Source organism: Malaya genurostris, chromosome 2 (assembly GCF_030247185.1).
Source record: "Malaya genurostris strain Urasoe2022 chromosome 2, Malgen_1.1, whole genome shotgun sequence".
Taxonomy (NCBI): Eukaryota; Metazoa; Arthropoda; class Insecta; order Diptera; family Culicidae; genus Malaya; species Malaya genurostris.
In genome coordinates, this window is record NC_080571.1 from 167,388,775 (window position 1) to 167,400,745 (window position 11,971).

The 11,971-nt window shown below is 40.1% G+C and overlaps 2 protein-coding genes across 2 annotated transcripts; both read left to right on the forward strand.

Annotated features, from left to right (window-relative positions):
- The first annotated feature begins 2,720 nt into the window (after positions 1-2,720).
- On the forward strand, positions 2,721-4,898 carry LOC131428981 (uncharacterized). The gene has a single exon (XM_058593038.1). The coding sequence runs from the start codon at positions 2,721-2,723 to the stop codon at positions 4,896-4,898; it is 2,178 nt and encodes a 725-aa protein (XP_058449021.1).
- A 229-nt stretch (positions 4,899-5,127) lies between these two features.
- Positions 5,128-5,929, forward strand: LOC131428982 (uncharacterized). Its single transcript, XM_058593040.1, has 2 exons — positions 5,128-5,570; positions 5,641-5,929. Exons 1-2 carry the CDS (start codon positions 5,128-5,130, stop codon positions 5,927-5,929), a joined length of 732 nt encoding a protein of 243 aa, XP_058449023.1.
- The last annotated feature ends 6,042 nt before the right edge of the window (positions 5,930-11,971 follow it).

The window sequence follows — 11,971 nt, forward strand, 5'->3', positions numbered from 1 at the left end:
AAGAAGGCCGTGTGGAGAACATACTCTCGAGAAACATCTTAGCCACGTGTTCAGCTTATTGTGTGTCCAAGGTCGGATCGCCGTGCATCTTTAATCGTTGCTGTTCGCACGTCACAGCGCGAGAATTATTCGCTACTTTAAAGAATTTCATAGGAACAACAGGAATTGTATCGAGATTATCAGGAATCTTCTGGCGGCAACCATCGTCGAGAGCGACAAAGGCTAAGTAGAACAAAGAAGCTTTATCTGTGGTGCGGTACTGAATTGCATGATCAGATCGCCATTGCAATTATTTATGTCCTCGTGGTTCAGACGAGATACATTTGCATGAACAAAGATAGTAATAATAAAATGGTGGTATTTCAATCTTCATTGTCTTTACTGAAATCAATAAATTGAGCCTAGATTCACTATCTCAAATTTCGAAGTCGTTTACTAAACGGTTTTCTGCTGGTATAGTGTGGTCGCTGGGTAGTAAATTCAGTTATATCGCGGTGTCAACAGTCGTCGCGTGCTGTAATAAATTCTTACAAATAGTTCTGTAGAAGTGGTGCAGTGAGTGATTAAAGGAGTGTATTCAAAATGCCAAAGGATGATCTTAGAATTTTGCTTAAGCAAGAACGTACGTTGCGAAGTTCGATGGACAACTTCAAACTGTTCATCACCAACTATCGAGAAAATCGTGATCAAAGTTCATTGCAGTTGCGAATGGAAAAGCTTGACGACATATATGACAAGTTTCTGGATATTCGGATGCGTATTGAAGTGCTCACTGATGATCAAGTAGGCGACCATTTTGTAGAAACTGTAGAGACGGACGAAGAATGGAAATCTTTGCGTCTGTCCATTGTGGAACGGCGAGAGCAGGATAACAAGAAGATAATTCGTGAGTTTGAAAATGAGTATTGGTGTTTGAAACAATCAATGTTAGCGCTTGTGATTCCAGCTAGTACGAGCAGAGATACAGCTGTCTCTCAACATCGACCATTGTCAATTCCTGATTCTCAAGTAAGGGTTAAACTTCCAGAGCTAAAATTACCGACATTCAGTGGAAAACTAAGGGAGTGGATTCCATTTCGTGATTCTTTCGCCAGCTTGATTCACGACAACGAACATTTATCAACAATTGTTAAATTCCCCTATTTACGTACATCTTTGATCGGAGACGCCCTGCGGGAGATAGCATCCATCGAACTCTCAGCCGTAAATTCTTCTATAACCTGGAGTACACTGCAAGGAAGCTATGAAAATAAAAAGTTGATCGCCAAGTCGTACCTAGATGCTTTATTTGCCGTCAAATCAATGGATAAGGAATCCTACGAACAACTAAATCGTATTGTAGGAGAATTCGAAACTAATTTGCTGATGTTACAAAAAATAGGTGAGGATATTGATGGAATGAGTACCATATTACAACATATGGTGTGTCAGCGACTTGATTCGAATATACTAAGAAGCTGGGAAAATCATCACAATTCAACGGAAATTCCTACATATAAAAATCTCATGGAATTTCTGAAAGACCAGTTCATGGTACTTCGTAGCATTGTGTCTTTGAGAACGAACCAAGGAGAATCGAAAAAACCCGTTCGCCTCTCTACATTCAGTCACACGAGCACTCAACAAGCGTTGCTATGCCCATTTTGTGGAAATCAGGCTCATTCCCCGTTTAAGTGTAATAATTTTACAAGGCTGAAGATCACGGATCGAGTTGACGAAGCAAAGCGTAAGTCACTCTGTCTCAACTGCTTGTCACCCGGGCACATAGCGAGATTTTGTACAAAAGGAACTTGCCACACTTGTGGACGAGGTCATCATACCCTCCTGCACTCAGGTCATCTAACTTCACCGTCTAAAATAAATCAACAGTCACAACCAGCAAGGAAAAATCACACTCTCGACCCACTACCAGAACAGAAACAAGAACAGTCTCAAGCTCATGAGACATCAGCATCCATTCAACAAGCTACGCGAAATTCCGGTACCTTTAGAAGCCACAATAAAGTTTTAAATGCAAATGTTAAGCCAACACACTCTCCTTGCACCACAGTATACCCATCTACTAGCCATAATTCAGTCCTCTCGTCAAGTTTTCAACTCGTCACTGCTCTTATTAACATATCTCGTATCTACTGCTCTTATTAACATATCTCATTCAGAAACTCAACTTCAAGCGTCGTCGAAAATGCTTGCCAATTAAGGGCATTGGTCAAGCTAGTACCTGTTTCAAACAATCCGTAACTGCGTGGGTTCGTTCGCGAACATCTCATTACACAATTCCAATGCATTTCTTTATATTGCCGAAAGTAACTGCAGACTTGCCAACTACAAGACTTAACATAACGCAATGGAAATTTCCGAGTGGAATCGTATTGGCTGATCCCGAGTTCTATTGTCCAAGTACAATCGATGTCATCATTGGAGCGGATATATTTTACGATCTCTTAGTCGATGGACAGCATAAACTAGAAGAAGATGGACCAACTCTGCAAAACACTCAGCCGGGCTGGGTTGTGTCAGGGAATGTTGCGAAAACGGTTAACTTCGATTAAGCATCAGCCGTATTTTCCTGTTCAGAAGAGAGGTTGGAAGACATGCTCACTCGGTTTTGGGAGCTAGAGACATGTCGAACTAAAACCGTCATGTCTTTGGAGGAGACATTTTGTGAAAAATTATACGATGAAACTACAGCGAGAGATGCTTCAGAAAGGTTCGTTGTAATGCTTCCAAAGAAACAGTATTTAATCCAACGTCTTGGTGAATCTCGTTCAATTGCACTAAGAAGATTTATGGAACTGGAGAGACGACTGGAGACTAATCCTGCGCTTAAGAAAGCTTATTGTGAATTCATTGAATATTTAGATCTAGGGCACATGCGTGAGATCCCAGTACAGTTATGTCAAGTAGAGTCAGCTCCATTCCCATACAACTTGCCGCATCATGCTGTTCTGAAACCTGATAGCAGCACTACCAAACTTCGTGTAATATTTGATGCATCGTGTGCGTCGATGTCCGGCATTTCACTCAACGAAGCTTTAATGGTAGGCCCGGTGGTCCAAGAAGACTTACTCTCAACGGTTTTCCGTTTTCGGATACATAAGTACGCCCTAGTAGCGGATATAGCTAAAATGTATAGAATGATCAATATGGTTGAGAGCGACCATCGTCTTCAAAGAATTTTATGGAGAGATTTTTCATCAGAACCAATTCGAACATTCGAACTTTCGACCGTCACCTACGGAACTTCATCAGCCCCGTATCTTGCAACCAAAAGCCTCCAGCGTCTAGCAGAAAATGAAGCCCAACGGTATCCGATGGCATCAAAAATACTTCTGAAGGATTTCTATGTGGTTGATATGCTATCGGATACGGATAGCATAGAAAACGGCATAAAGTTATATGATGAGTTAAATCAACTCTTGGAGTCTGCGGGTTTTACTCTCAGGAAATGGAGCTCCAACAGTTCGGAAATATTGGCAGTCATTCCTGACTCATTGAAGGTCGACCGTACATCATTGGAACTAGACTCGACAACGGCGACCATCAAAACATTAGGTCTCTCGTGGGAACCTCGATCGGACAACTTTCGATTCTCTGTGCCACAGTGGAATGATTCCACTGAGATCAACAAGCGTATTATCTTGTCCAATTTCGCTCGCCTTTTTGATCCTCTCGGATTGGTAGGACCAGTAGTTGTCCAAGCTAAAATTTTTCTCCAAGATCTCTGGAAACAGAAATGCTCTTGGATGGAACCACTTATCGAAGAGCTTCAGCATTGGTGGCTGAAATTTCGTCACAGCTTAGCTGGATTGTCTACCCTCAATGTTCCTCGCTGGCTGGCCTTTAACAACGATACGGTTTCAGTCGAAATCCACGGTTTTTGTGACGCTTCAGAAAAAGCGTACGGGGCGTGCGTCTATCTTCGATGTACGACGGTTGACGGTCAAATAACGGTTAGGCTAATCACAGCAAAATCCAGAGTCGCTCCATTGGATGATGTTCTACGCAAGAGGAAGAAGATGACCATTCCTCGATTGGAATTGTCATCCGCACTGGTACTAAGCCATCTCTACGAGAAGGTGGTTGACAGTCTTCAAGTATCAGCTCAACCGTATTTTTGGACGGACTCCACAATTGTCAAGTGTTGGTTATCATCGTCACCAGCCCGTTGGCAATTGTTTGTGGCGAACAGGGTGTCAGAAATCCAACATCTGACCCAAGCAGGTATTTGGAATCACATCGCCGGTTCGGAAAACCCGGCCGACGTCATATCACGCGGAATGACCCCTGAACATTTAGCAGAACATCAAATGTGGTGGTACGGACCAGCATGGTTACACAAACCACGAAATGCGTGGCCCAAAACAGCGTTACTGGACACATCAGAGTATGATAAATCGTTGCTGGAAGAAAAAGCTGTTGTAGCTACTCTAGCTCAACCTCGTCCACCCAATGAAATTTTTATGCTGCGATCAACATTGACAGCTCTCGTTCGCATTACAGCGATGTGTCGCAGATTCGCCTCTAATTGTAGAAATCGCAACAATAAGAGAGTAGGATACATTTCATATCCTGAACGTGAAGAAGCTTCATTGGAACTCGTGAAAATCGCTCAACAAGAAAGCTTTGCTGAAGACATATCTCAGTTGACGCTCAAAGGCGAAGTGAATCCGTCATCCCGTCTAATCTCGCTGCGTCCTACTCTCACTGATGGACTCATTGTTGTAGGTGGTCGGCTTGAAAATGCTCACATTTCCTATAGTAGGAAACACCCTATGATCTTAGATAACCATCACCCACTTACACTTCTAATAATAACTCACTATCGTGAGCCAACAACTCTTAATAGCCAGTATTCGAGAACGGTTTTGGCCACTCCGATTGAGGAATTTGAGTAGACAGGTTATACGGACCTGCGTGCGCTGTTTTCGCGCAAATCCAAAACCACAAGAACAAGTCATGGGCAATTTACCATCTGAGCGAGTTTGTCCAGCTCCACCGTTCACACGCGTGGGTGTAGACTATTGTGGTCCTTTCAGAATACGTTTCCCGCATCGCAAAACTGATGTTCAAATTTGCTATTTGGTAATATTTATCTGTCTTGTTACAAAGGCGGTTCATTTGGAAATGGCGTCGGATCAAACTACTGATGGGTTTATCGCTTCACTTCGTCGTTTAGTTGCCCGACGATGCCGACCGGAAATTGTCATGTGCGATAACGCCAAATATTTTGTGGGTGCAAAGAGGGAATTGGATCAACTTCGTCTCTTGTTCAATTCACAAACATTCACCAACTCCATCCCACAAGCAGCAGCAAACGAAGGCATCAATTTTAAGTTTATCCCGCCGCGTGCTCCCAACTTTGGCGGCCTGTGGGAAGCAGCGGTGAAGTCTATGAAATATCACCTCAAGCGAACTCTTGGCACAGATATCACCACGCCAGACGAGTTCAACACTTTATTAACGCAGATTGAAGCATGCTTGAACAGTCGACCTCTAGTTCCGATCAGTAACGATCCATCTGATTTGGACGTCCTCACACCAGCTCACTTTCTGATACACCGACTAATGTCAGCAATATTAGAACCGTCCTTACAAGAGCTGCGAGAAAACACTCTTTCGAGATGTCATCGAGTCCAGAGATATATACAAACCATTTGGAAAAAGTGGTCTACAACAACAAAATCTTACTGAAGGAATGGTGCTCGTCAACAACGATAATCAGCCACCACTACGATGGGTTATGGGACGCATTATTGAGGTTCACATCGGAGGTGATCGAAATGTTCGAGTGGTTAAGGTCAAAACCAAGCACGGCCTGTACACTAGAGCTATTTCGAAAATTTGTGTCCTGCCAATTGAGGACAACGAGACGCCAGTCAAGGATGAACATATAGAAAGACAGCAACAGGACATACAAACCAGTTGAACAACACGGTTTTGATCGCGTCACCGAAATACCAAAAATTCATTACATCCTAGAAGTCATCTTGTCTGTTCGTCTATCCTGCGTCCTGCTCCTAGTACTTTTACAGTTGCAGTAAAATCGAAATCAAGGCGACTTGTTTCCAGTGGAGGTTGAGAGACCTCCACGCGCAGTTATGTTATTATTCGTAATAGTTCTAGAAACCAACATTCTCGTTACTCAGCAGGAATTCCATACGAGCATCCATTATAGAGGGTATCATTCCGGGATCAAACTAACCATCCAACAAGAGAGGCACCATCGCAACATCATCCTTGCATGTACATTGGTCGCACTGGAACGTTTCCAAGCAATGTGAGAACGTTACATCATCGGCGCATTTTGCGCTTGCGGAAGTCGTTTGTTTTTCATCATTATTGTTTAAAAAATTGCCTCTCATCTGATTTCAGAAACAATCCATCTCATCCGACGTAGACCTGAGATTGAACCTGGATCGAATCATTCATACAGTCCACCAAGAATATCCAATAAATCGATCGTCGAAGAAGGAATTCTAGTGAATTCGTGAGTTGACGTCATCGTCATCAGAATCAACGTGCAACGTCTTCAAATCTATACCACAAACCACCCTCAGATTCATGTTGTTAAAGTATGTACTGTTTGAAGGTAGTTGTTTGGGTGTACAAAATAATTATTGTATTAGCTAGTCATTAGTTATTAGGTTGAAACTGCTGGCATTTCAAGGCGGCCGGTAATCCCCCTTGCTTACTGAGCTTGATGTTACCTGAAGGGTGAACATCAAGTCGAATGCGTCTGCTATAAGCCGACGGTTTGTAGGTTTGAGGTTGTGAGGTTTGTAGCTGGATTTCAAATTTCTATGTTTCTAATTACTGTTGCCCAACTTATTTACACATGGGATTTTTGTTTTGATTTCGTTTTTGCTATATGTGAACTATGCCATCCTGTTCCGTGGTATGCTTCTATTGTTGCTTTATCTGTGGGTTGATCGAATGGTTGCTAGTTTCGGACTCTGGGTACCGTATCGTTTTCATTCCTAACGATTCGTTCTGATGTGTTGGTGATTCTTATTAGAGCTTCTCGTTGATTAGTCATTCGCTTCATTGGGTATAGTTAAGAATTGGTCGTTATCTCATTTGAGTTTTGGGCATCATTTGAATTACTGCCAGTAGTAATAATCGTTTTGCAAAAAAATGTGAGGGTTAAATGTGTTGAGGCTCCTAGCGGTTTTTTCTTTTATTTCTTTTGATTTCGTGATTGTTTTCTTCGTATTGTTTTAGTTTTCCACGTATTAATAACTTTGATTTTCATATATTTGTTTATGGTATTCAGTTGAGCTTGGCGATGCTCACTGAGTAAAATATGGGGTAGCAAGTTGTAACGTTGTGGAATACCCACGCAAGTCATGTTTCACTTCGTTGACTGCGTTTACTTCCTTCTTGTTTCATTTTCAGTTGTACTTGTCGATGCAGCAATTAGTGGCGTTGCCATTACTTAAATTTGTTATCACGGACTTCCATACTAAGTCTTCGTAAATTTTTTTCTGCCCCGATTTTTCAACTCTGCTGTTCTTCCTTCTGACATCTTGGTGGTTCCACGGTTCCCTTTATCTTCAACCTGCCACCGCATCCAAGCACACCATCTCGTTCTCTTAGGTAGCTTGGCTAAGCTACCGACATCCTTCCTTCTGTGACGACTATTTTCGGGCACACACACAGTTTAGGGCATAATCAGGAGTGTTCTAGTTCTAGATGCATAATTTATGTCAGTTTTAAAATTTAAATCTGGAAATTATAACAAAATAAACTGGCAGCCCCAGCAGCGTTTTATCTGTGTTTCAAATATAGAAAAAATAGAACGGCAGTGTATACCAGTTTTAAATTTGACAGTAGAACTGGTCGAATAAATATAACTAAAACGGATTGCTGGGGATACGTTTGTTTCAGTTTCATTTACATTATAGACCACCCATATGAATCTTGCAGCTGCTGAATTTGCTCTTAGGACTCCAAATTGTAAAAAAAAACTCCTAGTCATTTTGTATGATTCTGTGCCTCGAATTTAATCTATTTTTTATTCTATGATTGTTGTTATTATTATTTTGTATAATTGTGCATCATATTCTTTTTTCATTGTCATATTTTTGTTCATCGTATTTTTTGTTTTCATTGTCATATTTGTTCTTTCTATTAGTTGAATCTATATGTTATCTCGACTGGATTTCCTTCAACAGAGAAGTTTTCATGTTTATGTATATTTTTTTCGTTGAGGTACCCCGCGCCTTTTTAACCCGTAGATGCAGACCGACTACCCGTCTTTGCCTGTGGAAAGAAAATTGTTATTGGAGTTGCGGCATGCGAATGTTTGTTGCAGGTTATTAATTTCAATAGTTGATATGCCATCGTTTTGAAACTCTCCCACAACTAGCTTCTATGCCGTATTCATTTTGATGGTGCCTTACCATCCCCGCCTTCATAGCTTCAGAAGTCGTCCTTCCGTTCTATTACTGGAATCGCTTCCGAGTAGTTACCGGTCGGTTGTCTAGTATCCATACCGCAGCTTCTCTTCCCGGCTACCCGTGCTAGTTCTTCCGGCGTGTATTCCTGTTCTCCTTTATAAAATAGACTTAAGGTAGCGCTTCGCCGTGGTCACGGGAGTTCGCTGTCTATCCCGGGGTTTCACGCACTTTACCCAAAATTGTTTGAAAACGGTAAAGAAAACGGAAATTCCAAGAACATACGATTCTAGATAATTAATTTTTCTATCGATTCGTATATAAACTGTGCCTGATAAACATTTTTATCGAAAGATTTCGTGCGAGTTATAAAAATAAATGAGTTTTTCCTTATTCTTTCGCACGCACACAATGTCAACGCATGCAAAATCGCACGAAATCTCGCGAAAGAAAAGCTTTCTAACTAATATTTTTCGCCAAATGCATAGCAAAATCATTTACCTACAATCGTATGTTTTTGATTTTTCGTGAATCGGGTTAGTATTGGAGATATTTGCAATTTAGAGTGAAATTTCGGCGACAAAGCAAGAGGAAGCCGTGAGTTGTCTCGTTTCGACTTGACCACGGCGAAGCGCTACCTTAAATGTGGATTTTAATATTTTCCCAATAATAACAGTAACCCATAAAGTAACTTAGATTCTAATTCCGTGCTGAATGTGTTGTCTTCAATCATAAATATTTTTTTTTAGACTTATTTTTTTATATTTAGATCACCCACGTCCTGCTTTTTGGTGCTCGTTTTGTTTCCGAACGGTTCCCCTTTATGCTGCTAATTCCTATCTCTCTGTTTCTTGATGACTCCAATATTATTGATTTGTTAGTGACAGAGATTTATCCGTTCGGTCCTGACCAGTTATTCGACCGTATCTTTTATTTTCCGTAAGAATTACACCTTGATTTGTGTCTAAATTAAGGAAACATTTGTCTTCTTCGTCACACTCTCTAGCTATAAAACCTTTTCCTTCTTCATTAGTAATATTAGTCCTACAACAGGGAAGCATACTATCTGATCGATCGTCGTTATTGTTTATATCATAGTTGTTCTGATACGGCGCATTAATGTTATTATTTTTATTTACTTTTTTGTTCGTTTGATACCTAGTATGCTTTGATAAACTTCCCTCTAAGACTTCCGCATTTACGATAATTACTTCATCAGTTTTTAAATGTTTCTTGATTATCCTGTCTCTACTTGTGGATTTCTCTATTTCACAATTATTGTTTGCTTTAGTTGCTGTTTGAAAACATCTTTGGCTTCTCATTATTATCATTTACTTAATTATTTCTTTCATTATTTATGCGGGTTGATATTTCAATGTTGTACCCATCCTTATCTGCAGCACGCATCCCATAATGCTCAGTTGCGTGTACCTTTTCTTTTCCTGATACTAATATATTTGCTACATTATTGTGCTCGTTTGGTACACCTAGGCATATGTACTCGAAATTCTGAGTGACATATATATTGTGTATATCTTTAAAAACTCTGCTTCAATGATTCCTGGAAGACGCAAATCTTTTGCTATAATAAATCTAACTCTGTAATGAGTTTTTCCAATCACCAATGTGACTTTTACTGACCCAATAGTATGTGATTGAGTTCCATCAAAGCCTGCCATGTATAAATTATCTTTTTAGTTTATTTTCTCTGATCCTATTTTCGCGACAGTATCTCATCTCATTACGTTATAAAATGCTCCAGTATGGAGCAAATATTGAATTTTTTTGTTAGATCTTTTTGCTGCAGCAATTTTTACAAATAACTGATTATTTTAGCACACTCTATTTTTAACATTTCGTGTGACGGCATATCTTCTTGCCATTGGCCCGTGTAATTTTTTGTCGTTTCTGTACACTGCCTACCCTGTGGACTATGCTTGGTTTGATCATCCGCTTGGTATTTTTCCTTTATTTTGACATTGTTATCTGCCTCGTATTTTGAGACTCTGTTCTCCTGTTTCTGATAAGCTTCATATGATTCTGTTTTTGGTTTAAAAGTAAGAGGTATTTTCCGTAAGCATATCCAACCTTGGTCATTGTGTATGCTAGTCACATACTTATTCATAAATCTCATTCTCAAAATACCCCATGGAGTCAAATTCTCCACTACGTCAAACTTCGTTTGGAAAATTCTTCCTGCGATGATGAAGTAGTTTTACGGTACCTAATGTTTTTCTAACAGTACATGTTACCCCGGAATATTCTATGAATTCGTTTTCGTTAATTGTATATGCTCCCATGTACTCTGCATTTCGTCTACTTATCAAGTTGCCAGATGCTCCAATGTCCACCAGCAACTGCATCTCGTTATTTGGTTCTTTTGCCGATCTCAATAACATAATAAATTCGTTGTCTGTTATCGTATGTAATTTGACTCATATCCCTTCTTTGCGTTTTTTGCTATCTTTTTCTTCGATGTGATTGTTCACATCACTCTTCATTATATTTTTATTCTCCCCGTATCGATCCCAATTTTGCTTTTGACATGTTTGCTTAACTAACTTTGTATTCGGGTTTCTAGATGCTGCATGTCTCATTTGATCAGGCATATTTCTGGTTCTGATTTCTCTATCACATCTTCGAAATATTTTTCTATTATCGTAAATCATACCATTTACACATAACTTTACTTCATTATTTTCGTAGTGTTTTCTATCAAGCGCATTATTTTCCTCTCGAATATTACCATTGTATCTATTAGGTAGTTTTCTATTATCATACCGATTTTTTAAATCGTATTTTTGCTGATACTCATTATTTTCATATTGGTACCCTTCGTTAGTTCTAAACTTTTGATTCCTCATAAGAACTCTATAGCCCAGCTCTGTTGCTTGAATCTGTGTTCAGTACTTCGATGTGTTTTCGTTCTATATCAATTTCTTCTAAATACTCCAGTAACTCATACAATGTCTTCTTTTTGTGGCCTTGTGCCATTCGTTTCAGTTCGTCGTTGTATAAGCCTGCTAAGGAATGTAGTCTAAGACTGGGAATCAGAACAAATTTGCTCAAATGGCACGTTCCCCTTGATATTTGGAGATTTGTGCTTTGCCATCAATTTGTTTTTAGCGTCATTCTCCCGATATATAAGAGGGGAGAATTGAAGAAAAATTTTATGGTTTGGACTAGGAGGATGGGAAAAATTGACGACAAAAAAAGGCGGGTGGGTAATGTCAGAGACATAACTGGATGTCGTGAATACGAAACGTGACACGCTCCCATCACTTTTCCGAATATGAGTTAGTTGATTGATTGTATGAATTGTGCAAACTTTCCTCTTTTTCACTAATAGAGTTTGAAGCGATACACCTACATTAAAGTACAGATTAGTTACATTAAACCCGTGACAACAAGAAAACGAAAATCATCCCTCGCCATCTGCAGCTGGCCATCCGTAACGACGAGGAGTTGAAAACCCTGTCCTTTTCAGAACGACCACATCACTGTGCGCCTCTAGAGCAGCAGTAGGAGTTGTCGGGAATGCTCCCGTCATCGTTATTAGGACCATCCTTTCA